The 21,624-nt window shown below is 32.0% G+C and overlaps 1 protein-coding gene across 6 annotated transcripts in view; it reads left to right on the forward strand.

The window, feature by feature from the left end:
• LOC114332504 (insulin-like growth factor 2 mRNA-binding protein 2) overlaps positions 1 to 21,624 on the forward strand; it is a 509,159-nt gene that overhangs the window by 367,950 nt on the left and 119,585 nt on the right. Inside the window, exon 1 of one of the 6 annotated variants that reach the window (XM_028282307.2) lies at positions 1,767 to 1,937. The exons of the other annotated variants lie outside the window; for them this stretch is intronic. Within the exon in view, the coding sequence (XP_028138108.1) occupies positions 1,921 to 1,937 (17 nt within the window). The 5' untranslated portion in view covers positions 1,767 to 1,920. Of the gene's footprint in view, positions 1 to 1,766; positions 1,938 to 21,624 lie in introns of those variants that run through there. 6 annotated transcript variants of the gene reach the window in all.

The raw sequence follows: 21,624 nt of genomic DNA on the forward strand, positions 1-21,624 counted from the left end.
GTATACAGTACTGTACCACTTTTTGCATAGGTTTAAATAAAATAATTTTTGACACTCAGTGTTCTTAACTCTCTCTGATTTCTATTATTGAATAAAAGTATGTTTTAACTCGAATTATACAGGGTGTTTGGTAGGTCGATGGAAATTTTTTAAGGGATAATAGGAGACGCCATTTGCAACACTTTTTGCTAATAATGTATCGCTCAAACTGTTAGGTTTCCGAAATAAAGTTAAATTTGTCAATATTCGAAAATAAGGCTGCTCGTCTATTTTATTTTTAAAAATAATTATCTAAGCGAGATACTTCCCTGACATACAAAATGCCTACGTTATTACTTGCTCAGATTGCAACAACCCTTCGTTGTTAATGCAACTCCAAACACAATTCGGATGTCAAAACAGTAAAACGCACCTTTCATACGCATACAATAACCATGTTTATAAACCAAAATAAACCACTTCATAGCAGGTAGATTGTTTGTTAGCATAGCAGGTAAATTGTTTTTTGTTTGTTATGCGTTCGGAGAATGACGATAGCTGATGGAAATTGTATGCGAAGAGTCAGTGTTGTAGGTTTACATTTTTATTCCATTCGTAAAACAGGGAAGTAGTACGCCTAGATAATTTTTAAACGTGAAACAGACGGTTGTCGAATATTGACAAATTTAACTTTATTTCGGAAACCTTAACAGTTTGATCGATACATTATTAGCAAAAAATGTTGAAAATGGCGTCCCCTATTATCCCTTAAAAAATTTCCATCGACCTACCAAACACCTTGTATATAATTATTCAGTGTCTCAAAGAAAACTCGAAAAATCGAAAAAATACTAAGACGCCAAAAAAGTTTTAAAAACGTTGCGTTCAACTAATGGTACCACAATAATGAATTAATTGGAACGTACTCAAAAGTTTGGGGGGGGGGGGGTTTAAGGGATCAAAACCCCCATAAAAATTTTATGGGGTGGACAAATCTCACTATATTTTTGTTTTAAGATGATCCTGCCATAAGAATGATACATGTCCATTTTCAATAAAAAATCTTTAATAGTTCTCGATATATTGAAAAAAAAATCGATTTTCATTTTGTAACTTCAAAGGGCTGTAACTTTTTTTATGAGCACATTTGTACTAAGGTAAGTTAGGTTCAATCGAACTATTTTTGACTCCAGAATGTGTGGTATAATTTATGACCAATCTTTTCGGGACACCCTGTATAATAAATATACTAGATATTTCCACACTTTTCACTGTATTCCTTCACTCAACCGTTCTGCCCAATTCTTTCTGTTTTCCCAGTTCTCTTACTATAGACTTCTTGTTTCCATTGCTTCGCCCACTTCATCTCTAAAAGATCTTCGGGATCTTCTTCCTATCGGGATCCACTTTGTTATTATGTTTATTCAACGTTTTTGGCTTGCTCTTCTGACATGTCCGTACCAGATTAATCTCTTATGTTCTATGTAGTCTATTATATCTGAGTTCATTCCCATTCTTTTCTTAGTCTCTATGTTATTTATTTTATCTCTTCTTGTTACTTCCCAGCTTCTCCGTAGAAATTCCGCCTCTGTTGCTCTTATTTTGTTATGTTTACCGAATGAATTTGTTTAAATTAATTAATTGAAAAAACAAAATTTGTTTAATTTATTAATAATTTGAGTACCCCTCAGTGTCGCTTATTTTAGGTGCGCCACCCACAGTTTGTTATCAAGAAATTGTATCTTACGGACATTAAATCGATCCGGCAACACTGCATGGCACTCATCGCCGCTTATTTCCAGCAGTCGCTGACGTACTATAGTGCCGTGCCGCGCGTGTTAGTTCCATTGATACTTTTATGTTTTTGGATGAAAATTTCTCAAATTATTTGAGTTTTTGTTGATTGTTTTTTGGTTTTCGGTTAATTTTAAGAACGCTCAAATGTCGAGGAATCCGAAGTAAGTACTATCACGTTAAAACAACATTTTTTTCAACCAGAAACGTTTTTTTATTGTGTATGTGTATTGTTAAATCAACAATTTGTATGAGTGCGAGTGAGCACTGCCTAGACGTGAGATATCAACGGTGCCAACGTTGTTATCAACTTTTTTCAAAATAATTTTTGCGTTCACACGTCTATACACAGAGATTAAGTAACGTTATCATTTTTTCCACATTTTTGAAAAAGCCGAAAGCGATAGTAAACAATCTTTCACCTTGAGTTTGAAATTTCCATTCATAGAATGTATCCAGTCATGATGAGGTCATTGGCACTGTTATTTTCCTTCTGCTTCAGAATGTGACAAGCATGGGTGTATGCTAATGGGGATCGTCGGGTATATTATTAAAATTCATATTTTTTGCAAATGTTAATAACTGTCAACAGCAAAAAATGATCTCCAACCACTTGTTGAATGTGTTTACGAAAATCTACTGTTTGATAAAAGAGATTAATTTATATTTTTGCATCAAAATGTCATTTATTCGTAGGTATAGAAAAATATCTTCCATCCCTTTTTGGATCAGAACTCATTAGTTTCGGGTCTCATCAGGGCAAGATAGTTAGTAACCACTATCGCACTATCTGCCACTAGTTGCTTTTAATCTCTTTTAATCACTTGTTTTTTGTATTTTGGCACAAACTGCAGATCAGAAGTACCTACCTATTCTTATTGATTTGAGCGTTCTGTTTATTGAAGCTTTATATTAGTGAATTCTTTTTAAAACAAGTAATTGGACTTCGTAAGTCCTAGGTTTTCACCCAAAGTAATCGAAAGTAAAACTGGAAGTCGATATTTGAACTCTTCAATACGCTTAGATTGATGTGTTACAAGTACTTACTATTTCTGCGACGATAATGGCACTTCTGGTTAGAACTTTTTAACCGGAAATAATATTGAAACCAAAATTTTACATTTTTCTCATCTTGCTAAGGCACGTCGAATGATGTATCGCTTATACCAGTGGTTTTCAATGTTTTTGAATCATGTACATACCACCAAATTATTTTAAAATTATTCTTGGTACCACCTAACTGAAATACCTATGGAGCTTAGTAATCTAACTAACTGCAAATATGCTGGGTTTTGGCTGTGTTTTTGTGTTTTGTATACAACCCCAAATAATGATACATATGTACCACCAGTGGTACATGTACCACAGATTGAGAACCCCTGGCTTATACTATTTCGGTGACTTTAAAACAGTACTTACGGTTGCAACTCTAAAACCGGAGATCTGATGTCAAATTTCTTATCCATAATACCATCCTTGGGATATAAGCTTACATTCGACACCTCATTTGTCATTATATCTGTATTAATAACGGTGGAGTTGTATTCGCCGACGGACAGACAGTCATGTAACCGGAAGTATATATTTATTCTCGTCTTGCGAAGGCGCGTCGAATAATATATCACTCTTACTATTCCGGTGACTTTAACACAGTACTTATGGTTCCTTTTCTAAAACCAGAAGTCATAGGTTAAATTTCTCTCGTTTAGTACCATTCTTGGATTATAAGCTTTCATTCGACACCTCATTTATCATTCTACCTGGTATAATGACGAAGGAATTATATTCGCGGTCGGACGGACAGACGGGCCGACAGCCTAGGTCAAATCCTTGGATTATAAGCTGTCATTTGACACCTCATATTTGTCATTCTACCTGGTATAATGACGGAGGAGTTATATTTGCGGTCGGACAGACAGCCTAGGTCAAATTTCTCACCTTTAGTACCATCATTGGATTATAAGATTTCATTTGACACCTCATTTGTCATTCTACGTGGTATAATGACGGAGGAGTTAGGCTACGGTTACTTTGGACGCGTAGTCTGACGACCAATCAGTCGGACATAAACGGACGACATTCGTAGTGCGACTATTAGGTGGTCGGATTACATGCGTTTACCTGCGACGATGTATTCAGACAACATGGCTAAAAATGAAGAATATTTATTAGAAAATAATTTTTTAGGTCTTTTAATTATAGAAAACTTAAGAATATGGGTAAATGATATAATAGAAATAGAGAAAAAAATGGCGAGTTTCACTTAATATGTAATAATTTTTTACGCCAACCACAGAAGATTTTTGAATATTTTCGAATGTTAGGTACCTGACACATTGAATTATATTTTTTTATCTCATATTTCCGAAAGACTGGAAAAACTGTCGAACTTTCGAAAGCAGAGAAGCTGGTAATTCGTACTGGCAATTTTTGGTATTCGGGTATTTTTTTCATGTACTTCATGTATTCAGACTCATGAAGAAATGAAAGTCACTATCTTCTTCCTTTGACCTTCCTTACAGTTTTCTTTGTATGCTTTAAGTTTTTCTACTTCTATAGCAACCATTTTCTCATATACCGAAGATTTAGCTTTTTTCCCTTTGTACCCGTTTCCTTAGACATGTACGGCGTCAGACTGCTGAAGAAATGAAAGTCACTATCTTCTTCCTTTGACCTTTCCTTACAGTTTTCTTTGTATGCTTTAAGTTTTTCTACTTCTGTAGCAACCATTTTCTCATATACCGAAGATTTAGCTTTTTTCCCTTTGTACCCGTTTCCTTATTTATCAGTTATCCATTTTCAGACGCACGTTGCCCTAGGAAAAAACAAACAAGTTTGTATTTTGTGTTTGTGTTTTGTAGTTTGTTTATGCACAAACGTGCATAAACTGACTTCTATTACTTATTCAATATAACCGTTCCTATTTATCTGCCCGTGTTTGTTTCAATCATCCGACTACGCACGAGTACGTCCGACTCGTTAGTCTTTAGAGTACGCGTCCAATGTAACCGTAGCCTTATATTCGCGGTCGGACGGACAGACGGCCAGACAGACTAGGTCAAATTTCTCACCTTTAGTACCATCCTTGGATTATTAGCTTTCATTTGACACCTCATTTGTCATTCACGGAGGAGTTGTGATCACAGACAGACAGACAGACGGACGTGGATAATTCAAAGTTTTCACATTTTTTCAAAATTTCACAACATCTTTGTTTGTGACATGTTCTGTCCATGATAATTTCAGAATTCTTCTATAGGGCTTTTCATTCAGTCATTTGTTTTGAGCTTCTGTCATATTTCGTATAATCCGTGTATATTAATATTATACACATATTTTACAACATAAATATGACAGAAGCTCGAAACAAATGACAATCGATCAAAAGCCCTATACTCCCACAAATTGAATGATTCCAGTTTTTTCATTGATGTCGCATTCAAGGTCCAAGCTTTCATTCCATAAAACAATGTCAAGAAAACGTAGCATCTAGCCAACCTAACTCTTAGCTCAAACGTCAAATCTCTGGTGCAGAGCACTCTTCTGATTGTGTTAAAATTTGCTCCAGCCTTTCCTCTTCTAATTTTAATTTCCTGCAAGCAATCATTTTTGTGGAGTTAATCATTGTTCCAAGATTTGAAAATTGGTCTATACTTTCGACATTGGTTCCGTTTATGAGGAGATTCTCATTATTTCTTTGATTTTTAGATATTCTCATAAATTTTGTCTTCTTGATGTTCATTGGTAGTATAACCGCTATTCTGTTCAGTCTCTGAAGATCTTCAATATTCTCGGTTAAGGTGACAGTGTCATCCGCATATCTAATGTTGTTAATGGGCACTAAAGTTACCTTTATTCCAGCTGTTTCACCCTAAAGAGCTTTCAAGAACTTCCGAGTAGGCATTAAAAAGAATTGGCGATAATACGCATCCCTGTCTCACCCCACGTCTTGATTTCCTCGTCTTTCCTTTACTTTTACTATATTCCAATTTTCCATTGATATACTCCTTTGGTATTGAAGAATGAGCAGTTGTCAAACCTGAGAGGAATGAATAACGTCTTTATTTAATCTAGCTGTATCGAAGTCGCATACATCAGATGGTGAGCAAAAGTTTCTTGCCAACTGCACGAAATTCGCAAAATGGAAATGTTATTTATTTTTTGTTTACCAACACAAGAATGCCATCTTCAGCTCCCCACGTTCTGCCTCCGGAATCCGGAAAGTATAACACGAGAGGATTGGATTTAGTGAGGTTCAGATTCGCATCTTTCATGCCACGTTTCTTCTTCAAGAAAGTCCTTTGTTGTGTTACAAGATCCTTCTTCAAAAAATGAATTGTCTATATTTCATAGCAAAGTAACTTATGCAGTACAATTTTTTACAGTTTTAGATCATTTTTCTTGAGTTGACGACATGTTTCAGTCAAGACAGATCTTAAAACCAAAAGGATATTCTGTCTCCATGTTTTTATACTTTTCTAAAAACAACTATAGAAGTGAAAGATTTATTCTTGCATTTTTTTATACTGCGAATATGTTTATGTTCAAATAATTCAAAATTCTTCTCTTCAATACATTCTACTCCAGCAGTAACTACAGACAACTCGTTCGAATTCGGCATTATCGTAATAATAGTTATTTATGTACCAAGTCAGTAAAGTGACTCTATCGAACGAGTCTGATTGCTATTACGAGAAGAGCGAGCGTAGCGAGCGAGGCGAGTAACAGACGAGTTCGATAAGGAGTCTTTACTGACGTGGTGCATACACAATTTTATCGCCAACATATATTTTTTAAATCTAATGTCGTCCAAACCACTGGGGTTATAAACGACAACAATGGAAAATACATATTAAAAATAAAAAGAGATTGTAATATTAAGTAAATACACATGTACTAACAAAAAGTATACCTGAAAAATTTGTGATTCAATTAAATGTCTTTTATTCCTATTTCCTATAAGAATCTCAGATACATATGTCCCTATGAAGGTTGAGTTTACTTCTCGTTTGCTGGTATATTTGACAATCGGTTTATGTTTTATTGATATAAAATAATATTTGCCAACATAATTTGATATTGGTTTTAACACTTATAGGTCTGGATCCCGCGTATGAAAAAAAGTTGATTAATAGCAAGCTGAAAATTTGTTAATAGCTTAAGGGTGTTTAGTCGGACAAACTTTGATATATGGGAACACTGGAACAGGGGAAGTTTTAATTGTGGAACAGGTTAAAAATTTGGGACGGTCAGACCACGAAAACAGCACATGTATTTTGTCCGACAGAACAGACTTAAACTCTCCGAACAGAGATTAAACTCTCATGCAAAAATCAGACTGCTATTTATCACCAATTGTGCGTTTTATTGAGTGGAACATGTAGAATATGTCAAATGACAGGAATTATGACAGGTGATAAATAGCAGTCTATTCTATATATAGAGTTTAACTCTATTCTGTCGGACAAAATAAATGTGCCGTTTTCGTGGTCTGACCGTTCCAAATTTTTAACCTGTTCCACAATTAAAACTGCCCCTGTGCCAGTGTTCCCATATATCAAAGTTTATCCGACTAGACACCCTTAAGCTATTAACAAATTTTCAGCTTGCTGTTAATCAACTTTTTTTTCATACGCGGGATCCAGACCTATTACTTGCAATTTACAATTTAAGAACTTGTTAAATTTTAGACGTCATAATAATTGCATGACAGTGATGACAGATAACTTGCAAGATGGCCGCTTTCGATTTTTAATCGATAGTTATCAATATTGAATAATTATTACTAAATCTGTAAAGTTTTATTTATTTTATATGAATTTAATTACAAAATACTACAGAATTTCACTTTTTGACATAAATTTAATTTAACAATAAAAAACTGAAAACGTTTGTTTTCTATACTTCCACAAAATTTATTATATCTAAGTGACTACAGCTGTTTCGGCGGAGTGCCTTTCAGCTGTAGTCACTTATATATAATAAATTTTGTGGAAGTATAGAAAACAAACGTTTTCAGTTTTTTATTGTTAGATAAAATGAACTTCCATCAAGTAACGGTCGAATCCATCAATTATAAATTTAATTGATAATATCGCAAATTGCGTACAATATTTTTAATAATTAAAGTAAATAAATTGTAAGTCCACTCAAATACTCGCCATTTGATTACTGCCATCGACCACTTACATTCAATCTCAGTTAATTTGATTAATCGCGGCAGGTAAAGTAAAATTCTTTTTTCAGTACAATAAAGTGTTACTTTACTGCCGCAAATGAGGGCAAATGAGTACAATAATGAACGACTTTAGTGACGGTTGGCGATAAATTCTATTACACTCCTTATGTACCAAACTAGCCATAGCCAGCTTCAGCTCTTACGCGCTGGAATGCATGACACCAAGCTACATAAATTATTATGAAATAATCATATACCCAATCAAATGAATAGTTCAATTAATTTTACACTTTAAGGTGAAACAGTAGCGATCAACAGGTAGCGAAAACGCGTTCCAAGATTGCGGCTGTAATTTTGAATATTTTTTCGAGATATTTGGCACACTTATTCGTAATATAATAAAGAATGGGGATACAGAGCCCAATTTGAAAAATATATTAATATGTGGAAATTACTCTGTAATTAAATACAATATTAAAAAAACGAGCCTGTACCGCCATTAAGAAGAACAAAAAAATACACTTTCTTCAAATAAACTTTTTTATCCGATGCCTAGATTTTGTGTCATTTTGGAACTACTAATGAAATAAAAAATTTTAGTAGTTCCAAAATGACACAAAATGTAGGCATCAGATAAAAAAGTTTATTTGAAGAAAGTGTATTTTTTTGTTCTTCTTAATGGCGGTACAGGCTCGTTTTTTTAATATTGTATTGAATTACAGAGTAATTTCCACATATTATTATATTTTTCAAATTGTACTCTGTACCGCCATTCTTTATTATATTACGAATACGTGTACCAAATATCTCGAAAAAATATTCAAAATTACAGCCGCAATCTTGGAACGCGTTTTTGCTACCTGTTGATCGCTACTGTTTCCTCTTAACTATAACATACGGAATAAGTAAAACTAATTTACATTGTTGATGGATTCGACCGTTAATTTACATTGGCCTGGATCCCGCGTACCAAAAAAAGTTTATTAATAGCAAGCTAAAAATTTATTAATAGCTTAACGGTGTCTAGTCGGACAAACTTTGATGTATGGGAACACTGGAACAGGGGAAGCTTTAATTGTGGAACGTGATTTTAATTGTAGAACGTATCATTCTGACAGGTTTATGATTGTGGAAACTAGCAGGTTGTTTTTAAGTTTATTGCATAGGAAACTTTATATAATATAAGAAAAAGTGTTTGTCCGACAAATATGTTGGGAATTTTAATAAGTCCGACACGTAGAATATGTCAAATGACAGGAATTACGTTGGTGATCAATTAATAGCAGTCTGATTTTTGCATGAGAGTTTAGTGAAAGGGTAACAAATCAATTAGAAGTTCTGTCCCGACAAAATACATGGGACGTTTTCGTAGTCTGACGTTCGAAATCTGTAACCTGTTCCACAATTAAAACTTCCACTGTTCCAGTGTTCCCGTACATCAAAGTTTGTCGGACTAGACACGGTTTAGTTATTAACGAATTTTCAGCTTGCTATTAATAACCTTTTTTTGGTACCCGGGACCCAGGCCTATAATAATATCTTAATATACGCCCAGGTGCAAAATAAACTCAACAGGTTAAAAGCTGGTTTAGACGCTGCGATAAATGCTGTTTCAATTTATCGTCGCTTGTAAACGGTACATAGCAGCGATTTATCACTGCGATGTATTTATCGTTACGATAAATTGTTCACATTTATCGCAGCGTCTAAACTAGCTCTAATAATTGCTAAAATTTGACGTGTATTTTTTATTTTATTTTTAATCCAGTTTTAAGAATCTTTTGGGCAAACTGTAGACAAAATGACCAATTTTATAAAAGTTGTAGAATGTTAAAAAGTTCTTTAGTTTGCGAGTGTGCTTTTAAAATATATAAACTATTGACCGAGATAATTGCAAAAAACTCATATTTTTGCAGGAATTCGTAAATGTTGGTATATTTTCATTCAGTTTCATTTTGAATAATCACATGTAATATAAGTAGGTATGTACTTCAAATTATGCCAATTAATGGGTTACTGAAGTGTGCTAAATCGCAGCTTAAATTTCAAGTACATACAGTCGGAAAAATTAAAGAATACCTATGATCGAACATATAAAACACGCTGTATTTTCCTGTTACCGTGTCACAAAGAAAATTTCCCAGCGCAAGTACATGTAATAATAATTATTACATGTACTTACTTGAGCTGGCCAATTTTTTGTGTGACACGGTGACAGAAAAATACAGCTTGTTTTATATGTTCGTTCATGGGTATTCTTTCATTTTTCCTACTGTAGTTATATTACGTCAATATTCAAAAAACAAAGTTGTTAATATAAATTCCTGAAAAAATAATAGTTTTTTTACAATAATCTCCGTCGATTGTTTGTGTTTTAATTCAGATACTTGCAAATGAACGAACTTTTTAATATCTACAACTTTTATTTGAACCATTTTTCTAAATTGGGTAAGAAACGGTTTACAGCCAAAAAATGATTTTTTTCACATATGTTATGATTCTTAAAAAAAAACAAATCAAAATCATCTGTGGGACTTCAAGGATTTGTCATCAGCTGTCCCTCTTAGGCTACGGCTCCACGGGCGAGAAATTGACGCTAGCAGTAGCAGCAAAATGAACTTAAGGTTCCGCGGAACGGAATGGGAATAGCCGAACTGTACCGACTACAGGACTTGTGCGTAGTCGGTTCAGTTCGGCTATTCCCATTCCGTTCCGCGGAACCTTAAGTTCATTTTGCTGCTACTGCTAGCGTCAATTTCTCGCCCGTGGAGCCGTTCGCTTAGCGTTTGGCCACACGGGCGATTTTTTACGGCTGCCGTAAGAGCCGTAAAAATCAGCGCGAAAATGGGTCCCACGGTGAGAACAGTAGATGGCCAGACTGTTGCTGCGCGATATTTTACAGCTTTTACCCTAATCACCACCCTAATTGAAATTAGTATTGACCTTATTTGGTCTTCTTTATTTATGTATTATTAATAGGTTATAGAAGTTTTGGTTAGCGGTGTTTTTAGTCATTAGCCTTATTTATTCTTATTTATTTATATATTATTAATAAATTCTAGAAGTTTGAATGGCTTGGAATGATTAGTTTTTAAAAAACTGGAGTTAAAAGCGAATAACGAATTTTTGTAGTTTGGTAAAAAAATGGCATTTTCTTCAGAATAGAAAGATTAGCATCAAAGATACGAAAAAATCTTTAAATATATAAAATTGTAGATTATTTAATTCCCAAGAACTTGGTTTGAAAAACATTTTTCTACGGTGAAAAATTGAGTGAATCGTAAATGAGTACATATATCGAAAAACATTGATTTTTTCGATATAAAATTAAAACTTTCGATAGCGAATAAATCGAAAACTATTAATTTTATCAAAAAAATGTATAGAACATTTTTTGCTTAGAATGAATGTTTTTATCAACTGCGGTCAAAATATAATAAAAAATGTCCACTCCCGAGATGGGGGTGGCAGCCACCCCCATGGTAAAAGCGCCTTTCGGCATAATATAGATTTTGATCCTTGGACTATCCACTACTTATTCTCAAATTTTCAAGCAAATCGATCCATTCTGTAAAAATTGCGAGGTGAAAAGCTTCCGTTCCTGGACTAAGATAGATTGGGGTAGTAATGCATGATATCACTGGTTTTGTGGTAGAAGTTTACATCGGTCTTTAGTCTTTATACAGAACTGTTCAAAGAATAAAAATTGTAAATGTGGATACCTTCTTGTACCAGTATTGTAAAAGAATTTATACAAATAGTATGCCCATCCCCTCAAACTTTGAATTAATTTTCATTTGATATATTTCATATTTTAAAACATTGTTTTTAGTTGTTAATGATCGCCAGTCTTTCGAAAAACCTTCCTCATTAAAAATTAAAAAAAAATATATTTTAGTATAATACATGGCAAAAATTCTTATCGGGACCTGATAGAAGAAGTTTTGAACTTGAATTAAGGTACTTGATCAAGTATATTCAAATGGGAAATAAGCCACAATTTTACCTAAAAATGATTTTATTAACGTTTCGACGCCCAAGTCGGGTGTCGTTGTCAAAATACAAAATAATTATTTTGTATTTTGACAACGACACCCGACTTGGGCGTCGAAACGTTAATAAAATCATTTTTAGGTAAAATTGTGGCTTATTTCCCATTTGAATATACTTGATTATAAAAATGCCACAAGAAAATAGCTTCAGAACAACATTAAGGTACTTGATGATTACAAAAATAATTTTTTTTACTTGTAGTTTGAAGCCTCAAAAATCTTCATTTTTCGTTTTTTTTTTTAGTTTTAAATTGTTTATAACTCGAAAACCATCAACTCGAGAGAAAAATTACAAAAGTCCTTTTTCGTTTCGAATGATGCAAAAAATTTAAAATGATATCTGCGCGGGCCGATTTTTTTTAATTTATAAAAAAAAGTTATTTTTTTATTAATCATTATGGTCAGATCAAAATAATATCGGGCACCCCTTGTTTTTTTATAATTTTTAACATACTAAATTACATAATATCAAATAATTTTATCCAGATTTTTATCCAGAATTTTATACAGATCGGTGTAGATCGACCTTATATCGTATCCTCTACTCCAGCGGTGCTCAAAGAGTCGATCGCCAAAGTTTTTGCAGTCGATCACGGAGCTGCAAGCAGTTCATAGCGAGTTTGAAAGACGCTTCGCTGATTACTAGAGACTGGAAAATATGCACTAAAAAATGTCTAAAATATGCATGCAATATGCATTTTAAAACAAGCTGAATATGCACAATTAACATGCAAATATGCATTTATATATGCACTTATTTTTATATGAATAATTTTATGGTTTACGTTAAATACATAAATAAATAAAAAATAATAAAAATAAATAAATAGGTTTGAATTTAAACCAAATTGTATTATTATTTCTTAATATATTTTTTTAACTTCAGGTTTTGTGACAAATAAAACGGCAAAATATTTTATTTTGACCACAAGATAAATAAGAGTACAATAAAATAAATGTACATATTTTTATTGTTACAATATTGATTCATATTTTCTAAACTAATATTATAAAAAGAGTACAATAAAACAAATTTACATATTTTTATTGTTACAATAAATAATCATATATTGATTCATATTTTCTAAACTAATATTATGTCTTCTATCTGTTAATATTTGTTTATAGGCAGAAAAAGATCTCTCAACGTCACAAGATGTAATTGGGGCATATTTAAACTTTGCTATTAGAGACGGATCCATATTAATATTTTCATCGAAGTTTCCAAAATTGATTATATTATTTATTGAACGCAATAAAGTGAAACCCTCATTTTTGTTTAAAACGTCATCAAGTTTATCTTTAATTTTTACTCCAATTTCCCCATTCAGATTTGTTATTTTCTGTTTAACCGAATCAACAATAGACATACTATTGTGAAGACATAAATTTTGAGCCTCTAATTTTGTAATTGAACTTTCAATGATATCGAAATTCGATTTTATATACAACAATTGATTTTTAATAGACTTTTCTTTAAAAATATTTTGACAGTTATCAATAGCGGTACAAGTCGGATCAAAACTTGAAATAACGCTTTTGATGTCGTCGTAGTGTTCAGATAAAAATATAGCACTTTTAAGCCAAGTTCCCCATCTGGTTAATACTGGTTCTGGTGGTAAAGGAATATCGGGAAGCATCTCCCTATATACCTGTACACGTAGTGGTGCTTTCAGAAATACTTTTTTTACATTATTTATTAAGGTGTTTACATTGGGAAATTCAATTCTAACTTTCTCTGCAACTCTGTTTAGGCCGTGCGCCAAACATGTACAGTGAATTAAATTAGGGAAAAAGATTTTAAGATTGGATGCAGCTTTCATCATATATGAGGCGGCATCACTAAGCATTAATAATATTTTTTCAAATGGTACTTGATCAGGTAAAAAAAAATTTGTTAGGGATTCGTTAACAAATCTAGCTATTGTAGCATAGTTTGTTTTTTCCAAACATTTTACACTAATTAAGTATGAGTTTTTAAAATCGCCAGAGTCGTTAAGAACTCCAACAATTAGATTCGCAATTTGTCGACCCTTTGTATCCGTTGTTTCGTCGACGGAAATCCAAAGATAATCGGCTTTTAACTGATTTTTAATACTCGTCATCACATCTTTGTAACATGCACTGACATATTTTTTCCGAAGAGTTGAAGAACTTGGTATTTGAGCTGGTTTATCTTTAATCTTGCAATAAGTTTTTAAAAAGTTTTGACACGATTTATGTTCTAACTTGTGCAGAGGGATATTGCAGTTCAAAAAAAAATGGCATAAATCCTTTGCAAAGGTTTCTTGCCCAACTGACGTATTCTGAATCTGCAAACTGTTCTGTAGAATCTGCTGGCGAGGTTTATTATCATTTTTTGATAGCTTAGTTTGGTGAAGTGAAGTTTTTATGTGTTGAACTACTTGGAATTTCTTTTGACATGGAATCTGGAATATAATGATAATGATGTTTTAGATGTTTTCGTAAATAGATACCTACATTAAAATGATCAAACTTTTTAAACCTCCCCCAATTTTTTTTTATTTCTCAAAGTGAAATTGAAATCGTCAAACAATAAAGTACAGTCAGTGTACCGTAGTATACAGGGTGGGCCACTCTCAACACCTCGCTCTGTATAAGCCAAACCGTTGCGAACTTTAAAAAACAGTTTTTGAAGAAATGGGACGGTTTGTCATTTTAGAATAGACAGACACATAGATGTGCAAAGAAGTTTGATAAGTTTAAAAATCTATTGAAGTGGAGAACTTACCTTTTTATCACAAATGGTGCAAAACATACTTTCACTGTCGATAACTTTTAGATGATTGTTACTTCCAATCCAACTTCTGAGAAGACTTGATTTTTCCCTTGCTACTTTAGGCATTTTCACAATAATAATAAAATGATTTTTTTACACAGTATAGTCAATAACTTGCAATCACAAAAGTTGAATAATCGGCGATTGATTTAAGACTAACCATTCATAAAATAAAATAATCTATCCTACCCTTAAAACAGTGTTGCCAACTCGACCAATATAGTATTTGCCAAACCTCACAAGAATGATGGAATGATCAGTTCAACAGTAGGTATTCCATTATCAACTAATAAAAAATCCCTATAGCAAGCATAACCCAGTACAGATAAATTATTTGTTTTAAAAAATGCTGAAACATGATCCTGTAGTTAATAGTAATCTCATGGTCCACAGACATAAGTACTAATATAAACATTATTGAAGGCGAAGGGATTTGCTGATGTAGGTGTGTATGTGTGAATGGTTAAACATTTTTTGTTAGGAATCAGATTTGACTCACTGATATCAGTTTCAAGTTCCTGTGAGAGAGTTCCTAAGTTGTTTTAGTAATTGTAAGGCCAACATAAAAATTTGTTCTGAATTAGAAGATTTTCGATTTTTACTAAATAATTTTTATATTATTTAATATGCTAGAAAATATGCTATATGCTAAACAAGAAATAAATAAGCTAAACAACACAAAAATATGCCAAATCTAGCATAAAATAAGCTAAATTGGCAACGCTGCCTTAAAATTTCGTTTTGGTTGGTTTTCCCAGAATAATTCATAGTTGGCCGACACCAGCAGAAAGTACAGGTAATATTTGTAATGTTATTCAAAATATAATCGGTATTTACTTAGGTAATTTGTAAATTCTGAGAAGTCTATAAATCTTAAATATCCGGATAATGATACCTGCAGCTATAAATAACGCCCATTATGTTTATGGGTACAACAACAAAGGAGCTTAACAGCAAAATATTTACTTTCACATTTTATTTTAATGGATGTTGATGTTACTAATATATACCTTATTTTTAAATGGGGTAGAGTAAATTCCCATCAAAATATGCATTTATATGCTCTTAAATCTCCAAATATGCAAGGCATATGCATTTATGAAAAACATGAGAAATATGCAGCATATATATGCATATGCATTTTGCATATAATCCAGTCTTTACTGATTACACAGTGACAGATATTGCAACATTCCTGTCTAATCCATTTTCTATTTATTTTCTGAGCATCTATTCCTTCTATTCCTATCTTCCTATCTTCATATTGCCTTTTCTAATCATCATCCCTACTTATTTTGATCTACTGTCTTCGACAGGCATGAAAATTGCCCGTATCCATCCTTGAGTATCAAGTTGTCGTTCACTTGCATATCGAGCTAGTCTAACTCCATACTCTTATTTATTATCAGTTTATCTCACTCCCTTCATCTTATCATTTTCTTTCTACAAATACTACTGCAAAGTAGTATTTTGTTACAATTGGCAATAAAAAATTGGCAAATTGGATATTTCAATGACAATAATTTGTCATTGAAATATAGCCCAATAAATGACCGTTTTGGAGTGTAATTTTCAGGGGCAACTCCGAATTGCATGAAAATTTGGATTTAGGTTCTACTTACCCTCCACTTCAAAGTTGAATTTGTGCCTTTGGTTGCTTTTACTTGGGGGTGACAGTCACCCCTTTTCGGGGGGCGAAAAACGCGTGTTTAAAATAAGGCCCGAAATGGATATATTGACTTATTTTAAGCACCTTTTGTTATATAAAGTTTTTTACGTAAGTCAATACTTTTCGAGCTATTCGCGATTTAAAATGTTGATTTTTTGACAAAAAAACTGCGTTTTCAGACCGTTTTTCCCAAATAACTCAAAAAGTAAATATTTTATCGAAAAAAATATTTTTAGCAAAAGTGTAGCCTATAAAAAAATGAAAAAAATGGTGTACCAGTAAAGTCTACAAATTGAGTAGAAGCAAAGTTGTAGCTCATGAAATATACGTTCTTATTCGTCTAATTCCAAATCGAATAATTCAACACGAAATCACCGAAGAAAGAAGCGTTTTTCGGGAAAACCTTATTAACATTTTTAAAGTATCGAAAAAAAGCTTATTATTTGTTTTTTTACAAAAGTTTACAGCATCAAAAATAAACGAGTTACACTGAAAACAAAGTTGACCCCTTTTTTTGAAAAAAAAAATCGTGAAAACCTCCTTCTATTTAGCACCCTAAATGAAATTAATCGGTTGGCTTTACCATCTATTTTAACTGTATGTGTATTGTTTATATGATCTGTAAGTTTAATTGGTTTGAAGTGCTTATTTTTGAAAACATTTGGTTTTATAGTAAAAAAAATTTTTCTAAAAATTTTTGAAAAATTTCATTTTTTCTAAATAACTTAAAAAGTATAAGTGATAAGAAAAATCTTAAAGAGTAAAAAAATGTAGGTTTTGCTATTATAAATATGCTAGTTTCATTTTGTTTCTACGTAAGACAAAAATTGGTTAAGATATGGCTGTTCAGAATTTGCATACACTCGTGATTAGTGACCCATTCAAGCTTTCTTAATTATAACCCTTTAAAAAATAAACACTTTAAACCGGTGAGACTGACAGATCATATAAAAAATAGATAGGTAAGTAAATTGTTAGCGAATAATTTCATTTTGGGGAGCTAAAGACGGCGAGATTTTCATGATTTTTTCCAAAAAAAAAGAGGACCAACTTTATTTTGAGCGTAACTCGCTTATTTTTAATGCTAAAACTTTTGTTAACAATTAAAACAAAGCTTCTTATAAACACTTTAAAAAGTTTAAATGGGTTTTTCCCGCAAAGTGCTTAATTTTTCGGTGATTTCACCTTGAAATATTCGATTTGGAATTAGACGAATAAGAACGTATTTTTCATGAGCTACAACTTTGTTTTTATTGTTGTTCTGAAGCTATTTCCTTGTGGCATTTTTATGTTAATTATTTATATGGGAAATAAGCCACAATTAAAATGAAAAAAATAATTTTATTAACGTTTCGACGCCCAAATCGGGTGCCGTTGTCAAAATACAAAATATTACTAAAATAAACTAAAGTGTTGTTGCTAAGCAAAAAAATTCTTCTAATAATTTATTTAATCTCACTCATTTATATTGGCAATTCAGACATATATTATACATTTTAAAGTAGAAGACTTCAAAATGATATTGCCAATATTTATGAGTTGCGTTCCTGGGACGACTTACTGAAAGATAGTTCATTCGATTACATGAAATTAACCCCAACTCAAGAATATCCGTCATAAAAAATTATAGCATGTGATAAGTCTTTAAAAAGACAACCAAATGCAACGACAGTAAAATTCTCGCGTTAGAGACTTCATAGTAAATCACAAGGGAAAACCAGGAAAAACCCTGTGATACTATCCCGACATCGTAAGTATTTGGTCTTACATTAATTTACTCTCAAAAAATAATACCAAATTCTGACTTGTAACATGTTTAAATTATAAATAATATTAATAATACTAGATATATAAGTAATACTAAAATATAAAATATGTACTAGCTCGATATTATTGACTTACTAATCTTGGTATTTTCTTTCTATTGACTTCCTCTTTCAGTATGGGTAACCACATCCTACTGCATTCTACCGAGGAATTTGCGACACAATTGGTTTCATTTAGCATAATTAGAGCCGCTTCTTTGATTTTTCTCTTTTTACTATCTGATTCTTTCAGGACTATACTTGAATCTCTCCACTGAACTCTATGTTCATTATCCCATGCGTGTTGACATATTTGAGATCTCTCAAATTCTCTATTTTTAATATAAGATTGATGTTCACTTATTCTAACGTCTAATGGTCTTGATGTCTCACCTAAATAAAATTGTTCGCATTCACAAGGTATTTTATAAATGCAATTTTTTGTTCTTTCTTGATCATTGTTAGGTTTAGTTTTAGATAGAAAATAATTTTCTTAAAAATGCCACAAGGAAATAGCTTCAGAACAACATTAAGAAACCGGTATGGGCCTATCGTGTGTCAAAATTTTAGGAAATTGGAAACCTACGAGAAACTGGCACATTGTCAAAATTCAATAAAATTTTTAAGAAGATGTAGAAATAACAACATAATACCAAAGGGCTTGAGGTTACGGCCAGCATACTCAAGCAGAAGACTCCAAAATATTCTACATCGAGCCAGTTTGTCGATGATCCGGGAAAGGTTGCAATTTCACAGGTCAAATTTATTTTTTATCGAACAAGACATCGTAAGTATGTATTGAAGATTTACTTTTCGGAATGATATCAAATTCTGATTTTGATCGAATTATTTTTAGTTTACACATAATTTATGAAAATTCATATCAGAAACAAAGAAATATACATTTAAATAAATTTAATAATCTTTTAGAACAAAATAGTTTACATACTTTTGATAACCTAAATAGAAATAATGACATATTAGCGACAATTGTCAATCTATCAAATAGACATTTAAATGCAACGGAAAATTTGGTATTGTCAAAAGGTTTAAACTATGCTGTTACTCATCCATCTATTCCAAAATTAGACATAATCAGCTCAGTGGAGAAAATATCCCAGTGTCTACCAACTCATGAAAAAGAACAATATAGGGTACTATGTAAACTTGAATTGGAAAAGTCTAATCAAATTGAACAGAACATCAGCAAAGAAGAAATGAAAGCTTTAAAAACTTTAAGAAATGATGACTCCATAACAATCCTACCAGCGGATAAAGGCAATGCAACTGTAATAATGAATAAAATACAATATGAGGACAAAATTACAGGTCTAATTACAAATGGACCTTATAGCAAATTAACGAAGGATCCAACGAAGACACTGGAAAACAAAATATATAGAGCTTTATTCAAATTTAAAAATGATCTAACATACTATCAAAGAAAATTAATGACACCTCACTACAGTAAGACACCACATTTTTATGGAGTGCCGAAAATTCATAAAGCGAACATACCACTTAGACCCATTTGTAGTACCATCAATTCTCCTTGTAGTGAACTATCAAAATTCTTATTAAACATTCTAAAACCATTTGCTAATAATGATGACACTTTTATAAAAAATACAAAACATTTTTTAAACAAATTATCAACTATTGAATTTAATCCAAATAATATTTTAGTAAGTTTTGACATAAACAGTTTATTTACAAATGTACCATTAGATAAAACTTTAAACATAATCAAAACGAAATTAGAGAATGATAATACATTGGCAACTAGGACAAGACTAAATGTATCAGCTATAATGGAGTTATTGACATTATGTACCCATAATACCTATTTTCAACTAAACAATGAATTCTATAAACAAAATTTTGGTCTAGCAATGGGCTCTTCTTTATCTCCATTATTGGCTAATATATTTATGGAGGATTTCGAAACTAATATTATTTCTAAACAAAATTTAAAACCCACAGTATGGTGGAGATATGTAGATGATGTGTTTTCAATATGGCCTCATAGATCAGAATTGTTGGATACATTCCTGAATATTATAAACGATCAAGAAGAGACAATAAAATTTACAATGGAAAAGGAATACAATAACAGCCTACCTTTCCTCGATGTTTTGATCTCAAAGAAGGATATTGGATATGAGACTCAAGTGTATAGAAAACCAACACACACCAACAGATATATCTCAATTACAAGTCAAATCACAACATCAACGTTAAAAAGGGAATCATTAAATCCTTATATGATAGAGCCAAAATTACTTGTTCTAACGAAAATTCCTTTTTAGCAGAAAAACAATTGTTAACATCTGTTTTATTAAAAAATGATTATCCTTTATCGTTTATAAATAAGGAATTGTCAAGATTGGATCGAATGGAACAGAACAACTTAGAACGGGATCCTACAACATTCACCAGAAATAATACGAGGAAAATATCAATACCATATATAAAAGGACTATCCGAGAAACTTAAAACAATAGGAAATAAATTCAACATTTCAACAACATTCAAAACAACAAACACATTGAGATCTATTATATCTAAAACTAAACCTAACAATGATCAAGAAAGAACAAAAAATTGCATTTATAAAATACCTTGTGAATGCGAACAATTTTATTTAGGTGAGACATCAAGACCATTAGACGTTAGAATAAGTGAACATCAATCTTATATTAAAAATAGAGAATTTGAGAGATCTCAAATATGTCAACACGCATGGGATAATGAACAGTGGAGAGATTCAAGTATAGTCCTGAAAGAATCAGATAGTAAAAAGAGAAAAATCAAAGAAGCGGCTCTAATTATGCTAAATGAAACCAATTGTGTCGCAAATTCCTCGGTAGAATGCAGTAGGATGTGGTTACCCATACTGAAAGAGGAAGTCAATAGAAAGAAAATACCAAGATTAGTAAGTCAATAATATCGAGCTAGTACATATTTTATATTTTAGTATTACTTATATATCTAGTATTATTAATATTATTTATAATTTAAACATGTTACAAGTCAGAATTTGGTATTATTTTTTGAGAGTAAATTAATGTAAGACCAAATACTTATGATGTCGGGATAGTATCACAGGGTTTTTCCTGGTTTTCCCTTGTGATTTACTATGAAGTCTCTAACGCGAGAATTTTACTGTCGTTGCATTTGGTTGTCTTTTTAAAGACATATCACATGCTATAATTTTTTATGACGGATATTCTTGAGTTGGGGTTAATTTCATGTAATCGAATGAACTATCTTTCAGTAAGTCGTCCCAGGAACGCAACTCATAAATATTGGCAATATCATTTTAAAGTCTTCTACTTTAAAATGTA

Source organism: Diabrotica virgifera, chromosome 2 (assembly GCF_917563875.1).
Source record: "Diabrotica virgifera virgifera chromosome 2, PGI_DIABVI_V3a".
Classification (NCBI taxonomy): domain Eukaryota; kingdom Metazoa; phylum Arthropoda; class Insecta; order Coleoptera; family Chrysomelidae; genus Diabrotica; species Diabrotica virgifera.